Source organism: Arctopsyche grandis, chromosome 13, assembly GCF_051622035.1.
Source record: "Arctopsyche grandis isolate Sample6627 chromosome 13, ASM5162203v2, whole genome shotgun sequence".
Taxonomy (NCBI): domain Eukaryota; kingdom Metazoa; phylum Arthropoda; class Insecta; order Trichoptera; family Hydropsychidae; genus Arctopsyche; species Arctopsyche grandis.
The window spans coordinates 16,606,893-16,632,544 of record NC_135367.1 but is presented as its reverse complement, the minus strand read 5'-3'; the positions used below and the strand labels follow the sequence as shown (position 1 = coordinate 16,632,544).

At 32.6% G+C, this 25,652-nt stretch overlaps 1 protein-coding gene across 3 annotated transcripts in view; it reads left to right on the top strand.

The window, feature by feature from the left end:
- Nucleotides 1-25,652, top strand: part of klar (klarsicht) — a 246,236-nt gene that overhangs the window by 5,463 nt on the left and 215,121 nt on the right. For 2 of the 3 annotated variants that reach the window (XM_077445079.1, XM_077445080.1), the window contains exon 2: nt 277-421. In XM_077445079.1, the coding sequence (XP_077301205.1) occupies nt 398-421 (24 nt within the window). In that variant the 5' untranslated portion in view covers nt 277-397. Of the gene's footprint in view, nt 1-273; nt 422-25,652 lie in introns of all 3 variants that reach the window. The other variant, XM_077445078.1, reaches the window with a different exon arrangement.

Here is a 25,652-nt window from a genome sequence, read left to right as displayed (position 1 = left end):
AGATTCGTTCTCATATACTGGATCGGTTTGTATCTTATCAATTTATTCGTTCGTTCATCCTACTTTTGGTTTAGATTTGCATATTTTTTTTAGCACCAATTTGCACACACACACGTTCACATATCGTTACGTTCACTTTTTTTCGCGATACAATTTTGTTTTCGATCGTAAATCAAATTAACAGCAAATACCCTGTATCTCCTCATTTTGAATGTTTCAACTTTTCCTCTAACGTTTAGTGTAAAATTGTGATTGTTTTCTTCTTCCAAACAGCAGTGTTAATTAAATAAATATCAGATTTTCTGTATTATTTTATATTTTCGTTCAGTGTCAGAAGTGGATTGTGACAGTGATTATGGAATTTAAATGATACTAGAAGACGACAATCGATCAACACATGGATGGATTATCAAAGTCCAAGGTAATTTTTAGACAATTTTATACCATTATGACTTTTTATCGTGTTTTTATCGTGAGTGTAAGTGGCGTTCTTGATTTAAAAGCTACCTCTTCAATTTTTGACATTTTTTTTACTATTTTTCTTGTGAAATACTTACCCATAAAATATTTTGTAAATAAGTGAGAAATAACACGAAATAAAAAAAAAACACGTTTTTTACTTACCAGAGGGGAGCGGAGACTAATCAATCTTTGCTTAATTTGACCCAGTGAATTCGAATATGACAATGTTTTTTGTTAGTATTTATGAGATATGAGCGTTGAAAAATATGCGCAATTTTTACAAATTTTTGGCTTTGCAGTCTTTAACTCAAAGTCTAGTATTACTGTGCTATAAGTGAATATTGGAATCATTGTCACATGTCTTTTCTAATGAAAATACTAGTTAATTATCTAGCAAATTCTAAAAGTCAAAAATATTTTATTTGTCGAGCTATCGTGCATTTATTCGACCTATTTATTTATTTATTTAATGTTTTGATATATTTATTTATTGATATTTCACTACATTTACAAGGGTTGGCTGAATTTTTATATTTAAACTCATAAGTAAGCGTGAGCGAGTGAGATGAAATGATGCGCTTCTAGTGTAGGAATCTCATTCATTCATCTCGCTCTTGCATCGTGCATAAGGTCATCAACAACAGCATTTTTTAACTCAATTTAGAATCATTTACCGCTCGAATTAGAACGATAAGATATTGAGATTAAAAAAATCAATCTTTATGGTGGTTAAGTGAAAAGTTATCGAAATATATTAAATTATCGAAATATATTATCGTAAATTATAGTATTACGAAATAAATTATATTTTTGACTTTTAAAATTCGCTAGATAATTAATTATAAGTATTTTAAAGCAATTAAAACCAAAAAAATCATCTAACTTTTGTTTCTAATACTTTATTTTGGCACAGCAATACTAGATTTGAGTTAATGACAGCCAAAGCTAAAAATCTGTATAAATCTTGCATTTTTTAAACACTATCTATATTTCATAATCGAAACAGAACACCAACAGAAATCATTGTCATATTCGAATTCAGTGGGTCAAACTTAGTAAAGATTATTCTCCGCTCCGGTATTTTTTTTTTTCGCTGCTCAATGTAATTTATAAATAGGAATTACATAAATATATGGTTGTATTTGTATGTAAGACTTTCGCAAATGATATTTCTTGTATTATTTTATTTTGGAAGAAATGTTTCTTTGTATCTCTTGACAGAAAAATAAACTTTGAATAACAATATTAACATATTTTAGTGAATTCTGACGTTCGAATAAAATTGTGACGAGTGATAATATCATATATACATGCAAAACTATTGACGTATAGGCCACTGTCCTGTCACCTTGTAAAGTAGATACAATCGACGAATTCGAACTTAAACATACTTTTTTTTAACCTTTTATAATAGTCATTTGACGCTTTTCGTTTGAACAAATCATAGCAATTGACATACCATAAAAAATCAATAAAAGCCATTCTATAGTATCACAAACCAGGCTATAAACCTTCAATTTACGGTTCAACTGCTGTACAAGTCAATTCACTTGTTGTTTTGTTTACATTCGCATTAAATTTATAGCAGATCACATCTACTAAACGTAATGCAATTTTAATCGAACGCAATCATATAACGGCCCATTAAATCATCAGCTAATCATAAACACATTTATTATACTGCAAGATGCAATATTACGCGCGCCTTATTATATTTTAATCAACTAGTACAATTTTCTGTATTACTATGTCGTTACTCACGATAGTGCTAGAATCGATCAAATTACTGGGAGAATGGCCCTCTTGACCCATCCGTCGATTGTCCACTGCAACCGACGATGTCCGACGGTAATTTGAAGACGATGATCGGCCATCTGAGGTAAATTACTTCTAGCTGTAGGGAGGTCAAGGCGTTTTGATCTTATCCATTTAATGGAATCTGCTCTACCGTTATCTTGTCCTTAGAGCTTCGAGCTATGTTTGTAACTTCGGATTAAATCGCATTTTCAGACACTTCGCGTCCGATCTAAACGACTCTGCGGTATTACGTGTCGGATTTATATTACCCGTATAATCTTTTATTGCTGTGTATTAAAATGAATCAATTTCAACTTACATACATATAAATAACATATTTAAATCTGTCATTCTTCTACTGGCCCAGTATTTGTATGAAAACTATTTATTTTAAACTAAATTAGCATACATTTCATACGATTTAAAATGCTACCATTCTTCCCTTTTCTTGGCTAATTTCATCTATTTCACCCCACATATTTTTAAGTTGGGAATTTAACGCAATATAAAATACCTTACCTTTTATATAAATTATAGTAAATAGCATTTAATGATACCTTGACATTAAACAAATTTTCAATCTTTTTTTTTTTTCTCTTGACTTATGTTAAGTAGTCGACGAGTTTTGTTATGAATTTCTAAAATACGCAATTTCAATTTCAGCTACATATGTACATGCCCCATATGCGTATGTATGCATAGCAATCTTAGTCTATTCATCGGTTTTATGCTACTTGTGCTTTTTAATTTCAATGTTTTGTTATATCAAATATACTCTAGGACGATGCTTTTGCACCAAAAATTGGTTCACTATTGTCAATTATGTAATATTGTCAACCATAGTTTTTTGCTCTCTTGCTGTGTAAACTGATGAAGCATATTTTTATTTTACAAGTACCCAGGCAATGCCGAAGACTACTCATGAATGGTGCGACCCTGCGCTTCCTTTTTTTTGCTCTCTAGCTTTGTAGTTTGCCCTGTTTCCTGGAAAATAGCCCCAAAACGTCCTCTTTCCTGGAAAAAGCACGTTCCACCGCCGAGGACTACTCATGACTAAAGCCCGGACCCAGAGGGTGCCGCGTATTGTTCAATTGTTGTAAATTCATTGTTAAAGGTTCGCCAAACGTTTTTTTTTGGACTGTAGCTTTGTAAATAGAGCTAAAACGCCTCGATTCCTGGAAAAAGCACGGTGTCTATCCGCAGTCTACTCATGACTATCCTTCGGCGTTGGCTATGTGCTCGTCAAATTACAATAGATCGCTCAATTTATATACAAAGCAAGAGAGCAAAAAATCATGTTCAATAATAGTAATTGGCAATAGTGAACCATTTTTTTTTGTGCCAAACGCATTGTCCCAATGCCGATCTTTGCTCATGATTACCTTACACAATAAAGATCCGTTCATACATATTACCCAGCACTGCACGTCAACAGCTCGGCACAATACTGCACGGAAAAGACTACTCATACTACACAGCACCGACCGTTTTCAGCACGATCATACTTGTTTTGGACGAGTATAGGGAAATATTGGCTTACATATACACTATAGAGCATGACGATACGGTGCAATATTGCTTGCGTTAAGTCATTATGACGTTTCTGAAAATGAATACAGCAGGACTTCAGTTAGTACCGGTGCAGTCGCCACTATGTCATTTCCACAGTGTCCAAAGAAAATTAGTTCTGCTTGATACGTTTCGATGACTTGTACTGCTGTGTAATATGAAGAGATCGTGTCGATTACTGTTTTTTTGGATATGTCACAAACACATTATATTTTTCATTCTGTTATAATTATGGAGTATACACAAAGAATCTATTTCATGCTGTTATATGGAATATACCAAATAATATTTGTACGTGCAGTTACCAGCTTGAGCTGTACTGGTATAAACTAGCGTTAATTCGGCCTAAATTGATCAAAATAATAACGCCAAGCAACTTTTTCTTTCCATTACTTCATTCTTTCGGACGTCAGTCCCAATTTTAAATATTATTTTCATATATACATACGTTAATAACATTAGTGTGTAATGTACGTAAATTTATCGGTGACGCGCGCGCTAAAGGTTTTCTAGTGCCACTTGAAGTACTTCATATTTGCTTTCAATGATGAAATGTTTGAAGTGGAAGAGTTGGTCTTTTATGGACTCAATTATCCATACACATATATTGTATTATAAAGAAGAATTAATATAATAGAAAGGTTGAAAGTTTCACTGTCAATAAATCAGTAGTGGTACTTTAATTTTATGATGCGTTTGATATTGTGAGTTTCGATCGGAAACGTTAATGCATTATGCGGTCGATTGTGGAAGAAACGCTTCATTAGTGTTGCATTGCGTGCAATTTTACCGCATGTATAACTGTACAAGATGCGTTACCGCTCTTTGATGCTGCTAATGCAATGAATGCATTCGCACAAATGCAATCTGCGAGCTATTGAAATGCTGCATTGTCTGTTGCATGGGGCCGAGTTGAACTTGAAAGATTCTCATCGAACAATGTCGCTTGCGTTTTAGGTGTCTATAGATCCGTCACGAATGTCTTCATTGTTTGGTCAGTGAACTGAAAACATAATTGAACTATCCGTGTAAATGTAAATGTACGTTTTAAGATCTTCGATTAATCAAAGCAATGTGTGTTTCGTGCTACGACGATTCTATAGGATGTTTTTGACACTTCATATTGCCGAAATATACTATGTTATTCTAGATAGGGCAATATTTCCACTTTGGTATGATGTCATTCAGTAATGGATAATACTGATAACGCATATGCAATGATAAGGAGACACATTATTGGGTTGCAATTACGGAAATGCCATTTCGAGGACTGATTTCAAATTTACCTGTTCTGAATTTAAATGCCAAGGCTACCGGGAGGGGTAGCGATTTAATTTGATTTATTGAGATTGTAGAAATAAATACTACTTTGTATTGTAATGTTAGTTAAATTTGATAAACTCAATGCGTTGTCGAACTCTTGTTCAAAGGATTTGTTTCAATTACATTTTCGATGATCATTCTTGTGCCAATAATAAACTTTCATGTACATTTTTAGATGAATTAGTATACTTGTGTTTACTTTGCTATATACATACATACATACTACATACTAGGGATTGCAATATCGGTATACCGGTTTACCGATAAATCGACAAATTTCGCCATCGGTAAATATCGCTAAATTTTAAAATTTACCGCAAACTATGTATTTCATCGCGAATTAAGTACTTATGGGCATATAATAGCATAATATATCATTAAAAATCGATGCAAATGGCGTATTGTGGATTAGGTTGTCTGGAATTCGTTTATTTTCAGTATTAAATGTGGCAATTTTAAATCGGTATATTCACTGGCAACACAGACCTAACAAATCCAAAAAAATGCTACAGGTTGTTGTTTCAATTATGATCGAAACTTTCAAATGAACCAGACTTTAAATAAATAAATACGATTGGTTAAAATTTAAAAAATTAAATATAACGTTATTCAACTAAGATTTATTTTTAATTGTTTACGATTCAATCTAGGTTAACGCTTGTAGAAAAAGTAACCACATAAAGTTATCTAATCCATAAAAAAAACTTTATTTACAGGTAAATACCGGTACACCGGTAGTAGAAAAAATCATTTACCGTTTACCGGTTTATGAAATTTGACGGTAAATTGCAATCCTTGCTAGATACCAGTGGCGTGCTGTAGAAATCTCACTGCCTCACTTACATATGCGTGCGCGAGCAGAATACAAGGGACTCGGATGACGTCACCTAGTCCCCCTGTATCCTGCTCGCACACATGTAATGAAAGCTGTGCGATAAAAACAAAGAAATTTTCACGGCACGCCTCCGATATCTACTTATGTACATACATATGCATTTATATCAATTATATTCTATAGATATTCAGTTTCACAACTAACTTATTAAGCAGTATTTGTCAATTTTTCTGTATTAGTATCATTTTTGCATGAAATACGATAAGCCGTATTTTTGCGGTTAGAAAAAACATTTTTTTGATAAAAACAAAACTTGTGAATTTTATTCTAAAATTAAATTGTGACGTCAATGATTACAAATGATTTTTTTTGCGGTTTTATAATATTTCACTCAATTTCCCCGTCCTTGGCATCAGCGGAACCGTGACCCTTTAGCACGGAATTTTATCACTTCAACATCCATCCGTTTATTGCATTCGCCGTAATTAAATATCGCTTCGAGATTGTTAAACGTGTGTACAGTTATTCACAATTTCGAATTCCGTAAACGGCGTGGGAATAAATATTCAATTAATAGATACCGCAATATATTATTAGTGCGTTGACTTATCGGTTAGTCGTGTCCCGACTGTCACTTTCGTGTACGAAAGCTCAATCTATAACTGTTTAGTTCGGAGATCATGATCCAGTGACGACGTGGTTTCTTGAAATTGATCATTGTTCTATGGGGGCGTGTATGTTGACTCTCAATTTCACCATTGTCTGACGCAACTATTAAATCACTGAAGTGACTCGTTACCGTCTTCACATTTTTATAAGTCTGCTATCCTTGCTTTCAGATCAGTTTTAAACTTTGAGTAGTTTTTTTTCATATGAAAGAGAAAGTATTAGGTGTGACCTTTACCGAATGGGATTTATTGACTATTGTCTACGTATCCTAAAAAGAAATCATTTTAGATTGTTCGGTTTTCGCGCGTGTGTGGGGTACCAAAGAGTGAACTTTAAAGACGATTTTTTTAGGGTGACCCTCTTACTATTTCGTTCGTCGAATTTCACCGTAGACAATAGGAACGGTTCGAGCTCATTACTCGAGATTAATATCCGGTCGTGAATGCGCTTTATCATTATTTTTTGTGTGATCGATCAGTATGGCCGCAAATAACCTCAGGGCTATTTTATTAAAAAAATATATATATGCGTTGCGAAAAAATTTATTCATAGATAGGTTTATTAGTTGCCGCCCTTTGAAACGACCGCCTTGGGCGGCTATCTGTGAGGTCTTTCTAGCTTGAACCGGTCTCTTTTACTCCAATCTCGCATTACTAGAGATATCCAACGGTTAATATCTTCCAATCCTTGCGTATTAAGAGGTTTGACGTTTTAGCTATTATATTCGTGACAGTGATAGGTAACCTGCCCCTATAAATTAATTTTAAATTATATTTTACCTAGTTGAGGAAATTGAATTGTCTTGTATAAATTCAAGGAAAGGTCGGTCGGCAATTTATTAATTAATATGTATGTACATTGTGAAGCTGTATATAATATGTATGTATGTATGTATGTAGTACAAAACGTTCAACTTTCATCGTGACCTTTCCTATCACTGACATTTAAATACTGATAGAAATCAAAATAATCCTACCGATCTTAACATTTATTAACCTTTGCGTTTGTTCTTGTTTATTTTAATGACATAATTAATTTTAAATTGTATCATCTCTGCTAAATTTTGCTTGAACAAACGATTTCAAATATTTTTTTCAACGTATTTATTTCTTGGGGGATTTGTTAAAATATTCCTTGTGATTCTTTTCAGTGATGATAAATATTTTATAACGAACACAGTTATAGGAAGTAATAATTATTGTGAATGAATAGGAATTTACACATTTATCGATTCAAATGTATCTTATATTTTTATTTTATTTTATTTTTTATTTTATTAATTGAAAAATCAACAGACAGGATGTACAGAGATAGGTATAAAAAACACAAAAAGTAAATAAATAATATATGTAACACCCGAGTCCAATAATAGATTTTTACAAAAATGAAAAAGATAAATATAAGGAAAACAAATTAAAAAGTAAAGAATAAAGGCATGACAAAATATGTAGTACATTGCATAATTAAACTATAGTATTAAAATAATTGGAAAAGGTTATAAGATAGAATATAAGAAGAAATTGAAATTTACAAATATAAAAAACAAATGAAAAAGGTAAATACAAAATAAACAAATGAAATGGAAAGGAATGAAAGCTATAATATGATTAAATAGCACATTACATAACTAAACTAAAGTATAAAAATAATGGAAATATTGGAAAAATAGAATAGAAGAAAAAATGAATCAATCGGTCAAGATTCTCTTGATGTTAGACCTGAATTGATGTAGGGAAATACCAAACAGATCAACCTCATTCAGCTCTCCGTTAAACATACGATAAACGCGCTGCAGATAAAAATATTTTTGGGAATTAGTATTGAAAGGATCAAGTGAAAAGAGTGCAACGCGTCTAGGGTATCGAACTGGGATTCTGAAATTAACCTTATTCAGTAAATCAGAACAATCAAGGAAACCATTTATGAGCTTAAAGAAGAATATAGCATCAGAATGTCGTCGCCTGACAGAAAGATTGTTAAAAGAAAGGATTTTTAAAATGTCGGAAACAGTAGAATGGGTATAGGTAGGAAAAAGGTAGCGTAAGGATTTAATAAATTTAAGTTGAACTTTCTCAATACAATTAATATGGGATAAATAAAAAGGTGACCAGATAATTGAGGCAAATTCAAGGTGAGACCTTACAAAGGAAAAATAAAGTAATTTTAGTACGTAAGGATCATTAAAGGGTTTTGTTGAGCGGAGTAGGAATCCAAGAGATTTAAATGCTTTGTTGGTAATAAAAGAAATATGTTCAGAGAAATCTAGTTTATCATTGAGTATTACACCAAGATCCTTAATAGAAGATGACGTGTTAAGGATTGAATGATTTAATTGATATTGATTAGTAATAATTGACTTATTTCTAGTGAAATTTAAAATAGAGCATTTTTCTAGATTAATAAAAAGATCATTATTTAAACAATATATAGAGAATCTATCTAGATCTTCTTGTATCTTATGACAATCGTCTATGGTGTATATAGGTTTGTAAATTTTTAAATCATCAGCGTAAAGAAGTATAAAGGAATGTTTGAAGATGTATGAGATATCATTAATATAGAGTAAAAAGAATAAGGGACCTAAATGCGACCCTTGTGGGACACCGGAAGGAATATGTCTAAGTGATGATCTAAAACCATTGAGAATTATGATTTGGTGACGATTTAGTATATACGAAGAGATCCAACGAAATAAATTTCCTCGGATTCCGAGGGACCAAAGTTTATTGAGTAAAAGGTTGTGATTGATTTTATCAAAAGCTTTAGAGAAATCCGTATAAACGACGTCTATTTGGATTCGTTTGTCCATATAAGATGTGAGAGTACTAGTGAAATTAAGCAGGTTAGTCTCTACCGATCTCCCCTTAAAAAAACCATGTTGTTCAGGTATAATGTAGTTTTTGAAATTGGAGAAAAGGAAATTATAGATAATTTTTTCAAAGATTTTACTAATGACAGATAGTTTAGATATAGGACGGTAATTCTCAATAAGATTCTTATCACCTTTTTTAAAAATAGGGGTGATGTAAGATAATTTCCAATAGTCAGGAAATTTACCGTTCGACATAGAAAGATTGAAAAGGATTGTTATGGGAAGAGATAATGGGACAGCACATTTAACAAGGAAAAAAGAAGGCAAACCATCACAACCAAATATATTTATATAACAAAAATTATATAAATAATTGTTATGAACTCTAGTAATAATCGAATGTCAAAAGCTCACTCTGCTGGTTATCTTCTTAAAAGGATCGTCAATCTATTATAATCAAGCTTTTACTTTCGATTATTCTTAACTTATCGCATTGGTTGATCTTTTGATGCTCTTTATAACAATTTGAATCTTAGTTTTAAATCAAATTCACATTTAACTGGATAGTTTTGCTCGCAATAACCATACCGTATTTTTTATCACTACATATACTCAATAGCAAACATCAATCAAAAAGGCCACCGATCAATGTAGAAATAACATGTTTCATCGATGAACCAAATCTGACCTAGAATATATTTTAATTTTAGCGGTAAGAATGCGTAATTATACTTACAACAACCTTTAAAAAACCTTCTGAAATATGTAATATGTATATATATATACATATATGTAGAGTTTCAATGGTATATTTTCGCTCCGTAATCAAATATAAACCGATGATGATACTAGCGTACTAACAATGACATCCAAGACAATTTATTTATATCATCAAGAATAATATATGTACTACAGTTTCATTTTATAGTCCATAAATATGTAAACTCACAGTGGAATGAATCACATGCAAAGCGACATTCATTTACTTTGTCCGAACACGCAATTTTCTACACAAAATGCGTGAAATGCTATCACAATTCACATTTAAAAAAAAATGGTGATATGCTATTTTTTACCTTCCCACAAAGTCATCAACTCATGACAAAATGCCTCGTGTCACGGAAATGTAACTAAACAAAATACAACTGTATCGTATTATTCGATGCATTTCTTATACCTATTCGTTCTCCATATCTACCTTGCAATAAATAGTAAATCACTAACCCCGGGGCCACTATTAGAGAATGTCACCATCCGTTCAGATTCAATTCTAGACCTAGTTCTCAGACCTTTCAGAACTATAAAATGTGTATACATATGTACATACATAGAATCGATTGCTTTTTGCATACATATATTTCGACTTTCACTGCTTTGACGTTAATGAGACAGGCCTCAATCCAGTCATGATTTTAATGATCAATGAAACCTAAGGAAAGCATTGTATCTTGTTTTATAGTACAATCCATAAAGCAATATAATGTTTTGCTGGTGTATTATATGTACATATGTATGTATGTATATATCAATGCGTTTTTCCAGTGATGACGTATGGATGTAAAACTTGGACATTGAACGCCAAGATGCTACACAAAGTATAATGCACTAAAAGAAGTGTGGAACGCTGTATGCTCGTCATAACGAGTAAATACAGGAAACGGGATACGTGGGTGAGAAGTATGAAAAGGGTAATGGACATGGTGGATAGGGTAAAGAGATTGAAATGGCAATGGGCGGGCCGTGTGGCTCGAATAATGGACGAAAGGTGGACAAAAGAAGTGCTAGAATGGTACCCGAGAGAATGCAAAAGGGTAAAAGGAAGACTGCAGAGAAAATGGGTAGACGAAATTAGGAAAATGTGTGGGGTGTGATGGATGAGAATTATGCAAAACAAACACGAACAAGAAGGGTGTTGGAAAGGCCTTCATCCAGCAGTGTATGGTGAGCGGCTGTATATGATGATGATGTATGTATACATATATACATACGCGTGTAACTTGCCTGAAGAGTGATTGGACTAATTTTTGGGGAATTTGTGATTTCCTCACACGCTAGAATCGAAATTATCAGATTTGTTGTAATAATTGTAATTAATGCGGAGCGTCGGATGCATGCATATTATTATTTTAATACAAAATGTTTTTACTCGTCGGCGGTTTTCGGTTGCGTATCAAAAGAGATGACCCACATTTGAAAAAAATTGTATATAAAAATTTCCCTATCGAATTAAAAAGTGTAACGGTCCATTTAGACGTTGTTTTTAATTATATGTACAATAATATTCGTTGGTAACAAAATTCGCTTTTGTTTAATGTAATCAGAAAGCGTTAGTAAATCGCGTGCATCGAGATTTGTATCTATAAACATGCACATAATGGATGCGTACATAAAATTTGTCCACAAATTATTAAATTTGGATTGTTTTGAATTAATTTTGCATGTGTCTCGGTGGGCGTAGATGTATTTAGAATCGTTGACTTTCGCCTGCACGAAATTGCAAGATGCACTTTTTTAATGAAGTATTTAAAATTAATTAATCCGTAAATAATTTAAAGTCATTCGAAATTCACACATGTATTCTATACTTTCTTATTTGGAACTTATTCGTAATAAATTATGCTCTTTTTAGAAGATTCTTTCTACTCGTGCTAAAAAATCAACCGTACCTGGGCCAAATGGTAATTAAATAACAAAACTTTTCGTTGCGTGATTTTTCATTTAAAATTTAAATCGACTTGGTTAGTATGGATTTGTGACTATTGTTATGAAACGTATTTATTGTACATAGTAACATTTCCAAGGTGACAGATTTATTTGTTTTTATATTTTTACTATTGAAACAGTAATGAATTTTTCAAATATGCCTTAACATAATAGTACAATAACTACGATTTTAATGTATGTCTAATATATATTAGTCACAACATTTTATCTGATGCAAATTATATTAGTTATCTACAGGAAAAGTTATATTATCCCCTACTATCTTTATTTTGTCTCATTAGTCGAATACATTTTCCCGGAAATGTGAAACTAATATTTTATTTAATATACTACTTAGTGTTGTTTTTTTGTTTATTAGAAAATTAACTCATTAACTCTGTATGTATTAATATTTCACCATAAACATCTGTCTTCACATTATGATGTTTATTTACATATTTACTTTCAAAATATCTAATATATCGCTACGCCAGGCCGACATAATTTCCACAAATCATGTTTTTTTTTTCAACGATTAACTAAACGTTTCCCGAAAGGTCAAAAATCCACTTCTTATAGAGAAAATGGATTGCCTATAATTTATATCATAAATAAGTAAGCTATTACCCATACGAAAATATGACGACGTTTCGGCCTCGATCATTATGAATTTATGTTTCGATACGTATTTTAATATTAAATCTGTGCTTTTAGCGCTATTTTTCTGTGATTCGTTTCAGTGTGTATTTTCCATCGCATGTTTTTTATCCGATGAAAAATTATCGATTTCAATACGGTATTCGTTTAATCACGCAATGCTAGAATAGATTATAGATAATCCAAAATTAGCAGTTAAAGGTTATTAAAAATGTTTTTTTTTTTCCTTTTCCATCGACCTTTCCCATGGATCCTAGAAATGTAAAATCAAAGATCAAATCGTGTTCTAACTCCTTTGAATTCCGTTGTTTGTATTATTAGTTGTATAATATTTGTAGTGCAATATTTCGTCTATTGTGCAATTCAGCAGGTGCAACTCAACCGTGAGACGCGAAAACTATCGGAATTATTTCACGTTCGCTAAATAAGGTCGATACGAATTTTAGCACATCCGTTTCGATTTATCAAAGTTCATCTTAGTCTTTAATATACATCTTAGGGTTAATATACATACATTTAAACACATTGTGGTGCATACTATAATTGCACATCGCTTTAATGAAACGCACTGTCTATGTATGTATAATAATAACATTTAACAAACTTTGTTCGTTCAAATTGAATAATGGAATTTGAAAGTCCAATCTTTCAACTTTCCATTATTATATTTTTCAGTTTTTAAAGTTTTCCAAGTAATAAAAATTAGATACACGGAACAATTATTTGTTGGATTTTATTCCGCCGTTATTATTATATAATTTTACTGTTTGTTCCTAACCATTATGACTTTATTACATGATCTAATATCAGCTTTTATTATACTCACTCTCTATGTACGTATGTATGTACATAAAATATGGCCATTTCATCTCTTTTAATTATCTACGTCGTCGTCGTCAAGCAGCACACTTCACAAGGGAAGTTAACTGCAAAAAATAGTTAGCAATGGATCGTTGTATTATTTATCAATTGATAATCATATTTGTACATTTAATCGATATTTATTAATCACCATTTATTACATTTCAAAATCTTATGTATAAAACCGAAACGGCGTCTGTTATTCGTTTCTGATTGGCTGTCGTCAAAGTCTTTTCTGATTGGCTGGATTGATCAAAGATTGGTCGTTAAATAATATATAATTTTTCGATTCAAATAAATTAAATAAAAAAACAAATAAATTATTTTTTCATTGTTTTTATTTCATTTTCATTTACCAAGCAAATCCGGGTAGCACCACTGGTATATCATAAATAATTTCAAACTATATATATATATATATATATATATATATATATATATATATATATATATATATATATATATATATATATATACATATATATATATATATATATATTTTATTTTTTTACATTAAAAGACATACATATAAGAAACATGGTGCTTCTTTATATTGACTGCAAACAAATTACTTGGTGACTTATGTTAAGAACACACTGAAAAGTGCGGCACGGCATCCTTGGGTAGACTCCAGCTCTGATAGGTGTGTCTTCATATCATTGTTAATTCATACGATCTTATTATTTTGACAATTTTCTGCTACATTTCTTCAAAATAACTGTCAACTTATGTCAATACAAGGGTCAAATAGCACCGAAAGCACTCCTGGGGTGTGAGTCTACATAAACTAAAGATAAAAAAAACACGTGCCTCGTACCACTCTCTATGTACCTTTGTTGCTTGAATGTACATATGTACTTTTAAGATGAATATGAATTCCGTCTACATATGTAGATAGCAAAGAAAAATAGTTGGAAGTATACATGGTTCATGCATACTTCCATATGCATGGAAGTATTCATATATACTATGTATGTACATATGTAAATGGAACAAAATAAGATATCTAACTGTATTGTAGTATAATTGTACTAATTGTTCAAGTGTTGTATGGCACGTGAGATTTCGAGCTCGAGGAATCCATTGCCCAATTTTAATCACGCGCACATTTATCTATTCATTTGAACAAGAATGTCGTTTATATTATGCATATACATATAATACTATCAGATACTACAAGACACTTCGTCTGTCCCAGTTTCGACCAAATAAATATTATACTAACGCAAACGTATGTATGCACGATTCCGATTTCACAATACGCTTTAATCCGACTAGCATTGGAGCCACGAACCTTATTGGTAAGGAACGCGTCTAGAACGTCCACACACACTTTCAATAAAAATACAAAATCGACACATCGGATCTTCTGAGAATTCTAATGACGCCTGAATCCGTTTTAGAAGTGTTCACGGTGATCTCGTATGCAACGTAGCCGGTTTCCATCTCGATAAAGGCGCCATAAATATTTATTAACGTTTCATTTATCTTTTTTTTTTGCACACTCTCGATGATGCGCTCTGGCTTTGGTTTTTGCAACAAAAAATGTGTTTGTATTCTTGGTGCAACTTTTTCCTGTAACGATGTAAAAGTATACTGTTTTTAATAAAAGCGTATTTTTATCATGGTTTTTTATGATATTTTTACACAAAAAAAATCCAAAAATGCACTTAATATTTAAGATATTTATAATTATTCATCACCAAAATAGTTTTGTTTTCCATAGATTTAAAACCAGTCTAATTTTTTTTTATTAGCTTCATTCGATTAGTTCCATGAATTTCCTACCCGTCAAAATTTTGGGATCTGGTTCTGTACCACTTCCACCTGCTTGGCTCTGATCGCTTTGATATTTTCCCGAAATACAGGTGTTAGTTAACATTAAAGTAAGCTAATGTCTTAGACATGAAGCTAGAGGAGTTTAATCATTAATGAATTTATTAAAAATTATATCGAAATATTGTGTCAGATTGAAGCGATGACAGCTAGCTATACAAACGCTACGTAAATCTACTTTTTTCACTCTCATTTATTCTTAAAATATGCTTTCGTGAAGTGAAAACTCTATATTATAAGCCCCTGTGGCTACCACTGTTCATATACATATGTAGTATATATCTAAATATCTAAAAATGTAGGCACACAGAGTGATAAGCGACACGTGCTTTTTTTTAGATATCTTTGCACATGTAAAATCCCGTTAGGGCGCTTAATCTATACCGAAGTAATCCTTAGCAAAACTTTTCCCTGGAGTGGTTTCGGTAATATTTTACCCTTGTATTGACATAAGTTTGACTGTGATTGATACCGGCGATTCCCATGTTTGAAGAAACGTAGGAAAAAGCTTGTCGAAATAATAAGATCGTACGAATTAATAATTACATGAAGACACGCCTATCACAGCTGGAGTCTTCCTAGTGCCGCACTTTTGATACACGTTTTCTGTAGCTATACGATTTAAAAAAAAAATTGTATTTCGCTGTTTAGATTTTACAGTATTTAAATGTATATGAAATATATGTATATGTTTTTGATTGAAACTGCATTTGTGACCAATATTGGAAACATATACATATGTATGTAGTATTTTTTTTTTAATAAATGCACTAGATGAATAATTATATTTGTAGTTACATAAATGCTATGTAATTACATAGTATTTATTTTAAAAAATAGCTTTTATTCCATTAAATTTAATTTGTTTTGTCGATTAATCGATTTAAGTAAATCTGAACTGGGGCAATACTAAGTTTATCGAAAATGCTCTATTTCAAATACAAAATAAAAATCTTTTACACAATTCTTCACTCCAAGTTCGGTCTTCTTTTCGACGTGCTAGTATTCTAGTTGTTTTAAAATTTGAAATCATAACAAGAGAAGTGCTTTAGACTGGAACGGGAAGTGTAACTATGTAAGTACAATCTTGACAGTCGCAATTAACGACTGTTGAACTGTTTAACTGTGAATTCCAAATATTTAGAGACGGCATTCCGTCCACGTAATTCCAACAACTGCTTTTACCCAGCAAATACGAAAGATGCAACACCCGAGATAAGCCCTGCAAATCTGCGCCAATTGCCCGTTTGAACATTTCTAATGTAATAAAAGCGTGCAATTAAGTCATAAAATTGAAACTGATCGAGGCGTGATACTCGACCGCTATTAATTCGTTGTCTAATGACCCTAAAGCGAGTTTGTTTACTTTATCTTCTTTTGAGTTGTGTGTATAGAAGTTTCGTTATGTCGATTCAGCCGTCCGTAAAAGAATGCAACTTTTGGCCGAATGGAAATGTTCCGTTCAATTTTTCACTGTTGACTGATTCGTCGGTTAAGGATGTTTGCCAATGTATATTATATTCGACGGAAGTGGATAACGGTCCAAAAATGTCGACTGGATTTTTTTAATTTAACGGTCTTATTCGTTTCAATTAAAATTTGCCGAGAAACATGATTAGAAGTTGTTGCGCGAGCAATTAGTACATATGAACTCACGTATTCAATGGAACATTTTTTACGTATTTTTTTATTATTGTTATTTTTCTTACGTTGTGCGATAGATATGTCAATCAATTCATGTTACGCTTTTTAGAAAAGCAAACATTTTTTTGCCTTTATATATAAACTATTTTTATCAACTTTTCTGTATGTAAATTTTATGGAGACACTGCGTAAGTTTGCTGTAATTTTTATTTCCAACAAAATACAATATTTATGATTTTTTCCATCTGCATATGAAATAAACATTGATATAAGAAAACACTAAGTTATCGAATTTGTGATCTGTAGTTTATTTTTGTAAACTGCAGATCGTGAATATCAAATATGTATGTATAATATTTCGATAAAATCACTAGTAGTATTTGCACAATACCTGCTTATCTAACAGTTTTTTTCCATTTCAGAAAATTATGGGAAAACACTAGGAAGTATTAGATATATTATTATTATACCTATAGAGAGTAGCTTAGCAAAAGGTTGAGATGTATAATAAAATTTCAACCTATCAAAGTGGAATTATTCCAAGGATCTAGAAATAGTACTTTTAACGCTCTTTGTCTCAAACATATAGACGTTACTAGTTTTGTCTTCTCTACAACAGTGTTGTTTTCTTCTTTAAGGATTCCCAACATGTTCCCTGACCCTTCTGCTTAAAATTCTGCAGATTATCATCGTACGGTTTTGTATGGCGAACTGTGCACATTCTTCGCATGACTCCAGACTGGTTTAGAGACAGAAATAACCCCGCCTGCCTCTCCAAGACTGCGATTTTTCCTTTTTTCGGCTGTCGTTGCATTCTCTAATATTGCAATAACTGTTTTCGTCATCTCCGATACACTTTAAAACCATCCAACGGTGAACTTCTTTTTCATACCCCAAAAATTTCGAAAGGTATCTATCTATCTTCTGTACATTTCTCCTACTCTTGACCTTCGCCTGAAAGAACACTTCTTCTTCACCGTGACCTCAAAAAGATTTGTCACTTCTTTTGTGCGTCGAAGTGATCGATTTGGCGATCGCTATCAGTAATTTCCAACCGATGCTATTTTCGACGGATCCACTTTAGGCATATAACCTTTAGCGTGCGTGCGACTCACTCTTTCAGAATGTGGTCGTTTACCTTTTCGGGTGAGGGTTTTTATTATTTTTAATTCGTGGCTATTCTCTACGAACGTGTATCGCTTGCCAGGATAATACGCCTTTGTTTGGCGCCAGCATACTAAAGTTTGCCTTCTTGGCACTTGTCATAGACGCCTACGCTCCTGCAATTCTGACAGGTCTATTGTGTGGAATTGCTTTAAATTTTATCATTTCATATAAATCGCATTGAATTTCAATCAATATATTCATATAATACGATACAAACGTACTCTTTCCCTTTAAGGTGCGTTTTTACATGCTCCAGTTGAGTGTCTTAAGAGCAATCGTGTACTTACATACATAAGTAACATAAAACAAAATCCGAACTTGTATAAACACATCTTAAAACTAAAGATATGATTTTACTGACATACATACATATATCGGTTCGTATTACGTATATGTTTACAACTGAGTAAATAATGATTCTTCAAATATGTGCTTTCTTCAAAATATGTAAAGATATTTCGTGGATGAGGCATATAGAGTATTTGAAACATCCATATATATGTATATATCTATGCATGTGTATTATTACAGTGATTTTTAACCTTTATTTTTTACTTAACAAATTTATTTCAGATCCAAAACCAAACTAAAGACTATTAATATTTAATTTGAACCATCTTTTAAATATTTTAACAGCTTTTATTAAATATTTAGTATAGTTTACAGATTATGGGATCTGACTTTACTTATTCCCTACATGTTTCTTTATAATATTTATGGAAGTTTTTGAAAAAATTCTGTTTTACATTGCTTCATGGTTTATTCGTTCAAATGTATTTATTTTTTATACATATTTCAAATGGCAAAAAAACTTTGCAATTGTATCAAAATATACATAAATAATAATGAAATGTCTAACGAATTGACTGAAATATCCAGTTCACAACCCCTGGCTTATTACTTAACGGTTCATTTCAACAATCCATTAATAATTTCCTCATTACTTCCACAATGATTGAATTAATTGTGATTAAAACAAATCAAATCTAACCGAATCGAATTAATGCATTGCGTTTTAATTACATTGTTGTTGTCTTCGGTTTCGAACGTAACTAATCGCGTCTGTCGAACCGTTACTTCTATTTTGAAGGTTCTGATCTTAATGTGTTTCTATCATGATACCACGACTTATCTATCGATCTCTGTCCATTCAAAACGTAAATCCATAACAATTTCGATTTCTAAACACGACGTGTTTTAAAGCATGCGACAAACCATTGCAGTACAACTGGTCAAACATTGAATTTCCTAACCCACAACACTGTTCAAATACACATTGCACAACCGGCAACGTCTTCCCTCTTTTTATTAGAATCAATTTATTCGTAAAATGGCGTAACTAAATATATACATAAATGCGTATTGTGCGGTTACGCTCGGAGCATCTATCGATTTGCATAGTAAAAAGGTCGGGTTTGCCATAATTGTGCTCTTGCTTGCACCTCGATTGCCGCCGGTAGATTCTTCTGAAGGGTCACACAGGTGCATACATGAATATGATTGTGGCGTGTGATGAGAAAAAAATCGTACTAACAACACTGTTAAAATGCTATCAAATTCAATTGTGTCTGCTCGACGCCAATAACGCTACTTGCTCGTTCACCGTTCTTCTTTCTCACTTCTGTTTTGTAGGTTTCAATGTCGTTAATTACTCTTTCGTACCCTTAGGAAGATATCTGCTCAAAATCGTAACACTTTTCAACGCCGTTTATATTGTGTGCCTTTTATGGTTATGTGCCATATTTGGATGCTGATTAGATCTTGATTCAAAAGTCAAAAAATTAAACTCTCATAGGATTCACCCTTCTATTAATTTAGAATTACATATGTACATATTTACGTGTCTTCAAATTGATTTTGTGACTAGATTTCAAAATTTAAATCAGAAGACATTTTAGATTTGGCTGTCTACGTAGAGATTTATCTGCAGACTGCAGTTCTCTGTCTACATTTGTCCTAGCGAAAGACACATCGAAAGTAAATCTCTCGGCTTTGTTTCTTAGAATCTTTTGTCAAATGCAATTTTGAAATCATCTTTTTAACGAAGTAAACTTTATATAAAGCCTTGTAAAAAAGCTGAACATTTTCATTAATTCATTATTTAAAAAAAAAATTAGCTTGTTCAGTCCAGTATTTAATAATATTTTAAGTAGCCACTTGATTACATGATCGATCAAAGCCGCATCTGTTAGTAGACAAGTTGCTGATTTCTGAGAAACTACTATGACAGACAAATTGCTACAGATACATACAGCAGCAGTCACATAAAACGGAACGCTTACGCGAAACATGTTTTTGCGTGAAATTTCGGTAATCTTATATAAAACCAAAACCAAAAGTCATTTAAATGATAGGTTGTACCATAGTGCATTCGTGTAATACCAAACGTGAAAAAAAAAGTTGACAAAAATGAGTTGGGGAGAAATTTAATGGAGGGCAGATTTTACGACCGTGCGTTGACTTCACGGTTAAATGAAATTTGAAATGAAAATAACACTATACATATACATTTTTAATTTTATTACAGTCACATATTATTATTTACAACTTATAAAAAAGAAATTAATATTTTGTAGCGGCTCCTTTCGATTTTATAACTTCTTTTATTCGGTTTGGCATGGAATCTACTAAAGTTTTTAAATTTTCGATTGGGAAGTCTTCGTACCATATCTTTTCTATTATTTCTTTCAACGATTTAAGAGTAGTAACATTGTTCTTCCTTATCCTGTACTTGATACCCATCCATAAATTTTCGATTGGATTTAAATCGGGACTATTGCCAGGCCATGGTAGTGTCTTTACACCCATTTCTTGTAAATAGTCCCGAACCAAAAAAAAAGTAAAAAAAAAAAATCAGTTTTTTGATTGAAATTTTATAATTTATATTCAATGCTATCAAATAAAATGAATACTCACCAATTTAGCTCGATGACAAGGGGCAGAGTCATCTTGAAAAATTATATCATCGGTATATGAAAGGTGGTTTTCCATCGATGGGACAAAGCTTTCTTCTAAAATTTTTTTATATTTTTTTCCATCGATGGCACCTTGTAGAAACTCCAATTGTCCAATGCTATGGTACGAAAAGCATCCCCAGACCATTTGACATGGAGGATGCTTAACAGTTTTAAGGGTACAATTTTCATTATACCTTTCGCCAACTTTCCTTCGGACATACGGAAAACCATCAGGACTATAGAGTTTAAACTTTGATTTTTCGGAAAGTATCACTCGTTGCCAATCTGATGGACTCCAATTTTCATGTGCTTTCGCCCATTCCAATCGATTGTTTTTCATTCTCTTGGTTAGTAGTGGTTTTTTTGCAGCTTTCCGACAGTACAGTCCAGCTTCTCTGAGTCGCCTTCTTACTGTTGAGTCGCTGATTTCCATGGAAAATTGTGAAGATACATCTGTTCTTATTTCTACAGCAGTTTTGAATCGCTGCTGTAAAGATAATCTGGTTATTACACGGTCTTGCCTCTCCGATGTGCATCTTTTCAGTTCGGTCCCCTTCTTACGATCAAAACTTCCAGATTCTCTTTTTTTTATCAGTATTCTCGAAACAGTCGATATAGAACATCCCATTTTCTTGGAAATTGACCGAAAGGAAAATCCTGAACTCGCCAATGTCGCGATTTTTACACTCTTCTGCAATGATAACTGAGCTCGTTTTTTCATGTTGACGTGTTAAAATTCGAATTTGATGCCTTCTCCTCGAAAACCCACACTAAACTGAACTCAAATCTTTGAAAACAATCATATTTAGAATATTTGGTCGTTAAAAACCCTACACATAAAGGGATAATCCTTTAATGACCTCGAAGTCGTAAAATTCACAAGCGTTCCGTTTTATGTGACTGCTGGTGTATATATCTGTTGATTTGTTTGCATATTTTTCCGTCAAACCCTAATTTTATCTTTGACGAAATTTATTAAATTTTTTTTGTTGTTGATAAGAACACACTGAATTGTACGGCATGGGACTTGCTCGTGGTTTTCAGCTGTGATAGACGTATTCTCGTGTCATTGTCAAGCCGTGCAGACTTATTATTTCATATATTGTAATTGTTTTTTCATCGGAAAAAATTCTGTCGGAAACTGTTGTTATTAAAATTAGATGAAAATGTTCAATAAATTATAAAAATTATTCATTCTTTCGTTAGTACAAGATTTTACGAGTGTTGTTATGACGAAAAATGTATAGGTACATATATCTTATAATAAAAAAAACATGTGGACGATTCTGTCTTGGTTAATTTAATCTGTAATGATTAGAACACACTCAAAAGTACGACACGGCATCCCTAGCTAGTCTCCAGCTGTGATAGGAGTGTCTTCATGTTATTGTTTATTCATACGATATTTCTATTTCGACTCGTTTCTCTTACATTTCTTCAAATATGGGAATCACCATTGTCGATCACTGTCCAGGGGGTGATTTTTGGGAAAGATCACGATGGTATATATTAGGCGTGCTAGCGTTTTTTTGCATATGCAAAACTATCTAGAGAAAACACGTGTGTGTACCACTTTGTTTATCTGCAACTTTAGCCGTTTTAAAATCCTCTCATGATTGAAAGATGCCGTTTGAGTAAAAAAGCAGACACAAGTCCATTTTTTCCAAGAAGAAGCACTGTACATATATGTCTTAAGCATTATAAAGAAGCTTCTAGCATATAATATTTTTTTATCGATGGACTCTAACATCACTTGGCAAGTCTAATCCATTTTTGTGTTTTCTTCCGCATAATACGATTCTTTGTAGTACGTTCCCACTGCTACACTATCTCAGGAGTAGACTCATTGAAACTGGATAGGGCATCGTTGCATATATAGTGCATGTAGCGTGATAACCATTGTCATAAACATGCACTGTTTATTGTCGTTATCCGGTTTGGTCAGTTCGGCGCCACGGGATGTTACACCTTGTTGAAATCACAATTGCTGCTGCTTTTCGTGTCCAATAATGTCTTTTACGACGACAACAAGGCGCAATGATGTCCATGACTAAGCAGTTGTAATATTCGCACTTACCATATTGATATTAGATCATGTTGCATAAATAAAACGAACGCATTCGGAGTCGATGGTTGCGCGATCCATTGAACGCCATGTACGTGAATAGTGACCGTCCTACACGCTTCGACTGTAAATGGAGATGTTAATTAAAAGTTTAAGGTGTGCATGTTAATTGGTAATCGATATTTACTTACTTTTTTAACGTTTCTGGGTTTATAACGTTTTGGTATACGTATAGTTGGCCTATAAATGCTGTCTACAATATTCTTTAATTAATTTAATCGCTATTTTATACAAAATTGTTCATATATTTTTTACATTTTTTACATTACAGATATATTTTTAGTTATGTAGGTTGAATTTAAATTTACAAAAGTATTCGTACAATCGAACGTTCGTCAAATAAGATTACGACTGATTTTTAATATTATTCTCAACCCTTCTAAGCAATGCATACAGATTGCCATTATTTTGTATGTAACTTTAGGGCGAAAACACACTGAGTGGGATGTGGTACATGTTTTTTTACTAGATACTTTTTAACATGTGAAAAAAACGCAGCAACCCTAGCCATATGTACATGGTACAGAGTCCCAAAAATCACCCCCTGGAATGTTTTCGTTGATATTTTATCCATGTATTTATCCTTGCTTGACAGTGATCGATAACGGTGAATCCCATATTTGATGAAACATCTGCACGTGCAACGACACCTAAATTCGGTTTGGGGAACACCCACTGTCACAGAGTGGAGCCAAGGACGTGACGTTCCGTACTATTCAGTGTGTTTTCGCCCTTATTTTCTTACTTTATATTGCGTGTATATAAAAATACTGAATTACAAACACTTAAAACTTCTTTCTCATATGTAAATGTCACATACGTATTGCATCTTTTTTTAAAACAGTGATATATTTATGACCGGAACTTGACCACAAATTTTCACTTTGAAGCTCAAATTTCAGTTTGTTTCTTTTTTGGCTCAGATTTGACAAGGTCTGAATGAAATTTAATCTAGATTAGTCACCTTTAGTCAGCTTATGTTGATTTTATCTAACTGTTTCCTGTGGGAGTGATTCATTACAAATTTGGCACTGATTCAACTATGTATTCACACAATTCCTTTTAAGTCCGTCCAAAAGGAAGCGGGAAATATTTGACGTATGTATCTTTCCATAGAAAGCTTCATTATAACCGGCAAAAATAAATCAATTCCTAAATATATTATATATAAAATGCGTTCAATAGATATTTCATCTCACTTTAACCGCTTAACCGCCGCCGCATCGTTTTACGGCGTAATTAAAAATAAAAGTCCGCCAAGTTTTACGCTCGGTTTGGCTCGATTGTTTCGCGCAACCGAGCCGACGCCATTGTTGCGGCTTTTATCTCACCTGTCATTATAGCATTAGGCAACTGAGCGCACCATTAGAGGATTAATCCATCCCACTAATAAGATGACACTAATTTTCCATTGTTGACGGCAAAATAGAATCAGAAAATTCGCATTTGTACTCGGGTGAAAATGTGCAAGTTCAGGAGTGCAATTGCATTGTACTGCAGATTATGAATAAAAGAAAAAAATATGTGTATCGTTGCGAACGTGTGTGGGCATTATTTGTATGTACGTTCGATGCACTCACTGTATATTAGAAATCTCGTCTCAATGAATTAAATATTTATTTGTTCCGCATTTGCGCAAAATTCATTTCAAAATTCGGCTTTTATATAGTACATGAATGTGTACATATATTATATGTACTCGATTGTATAATATGTGTAATATGGAAGGTGTAGTACTATTATGCTTGTATCTTTGTAAATGATCACTCTACTTTTAATGCATACATTAATATTTTTCGAAGGTTAAAAAAAAAAACAACTTTTTTTAAAAATATTTTTCCATTGATGCCATTATGGTTTGTCCCTGAGCGATACCTATGGTATTAAACTTGAAATAATTTTCAAATAGTGGTGACATATTGGGTGGAATGGTTTTGCCAATTTGGTAAGGAACCGTTTCAACAATTAAATCAAATTAGGAAACGATCGATTTGGAGTCACAAATATCCAAGTTTTACCAGCAGCACTACAGAATAAATTACTTTCAATCAAAGTCCAAGCAGGTCTTGAACCAGTAAACCTCTCGATTTTTACCACTAACACAATCACCGAGCTAAACTTCTGGCTAATGTATGTTGTCAACACACCTACTCCATATTTTATTTTTTATTGAAGTACTTTCAATATAATCCTTATTCTGTTTGAATCATTTCAAAACCTTGCTAATGGTAAGAG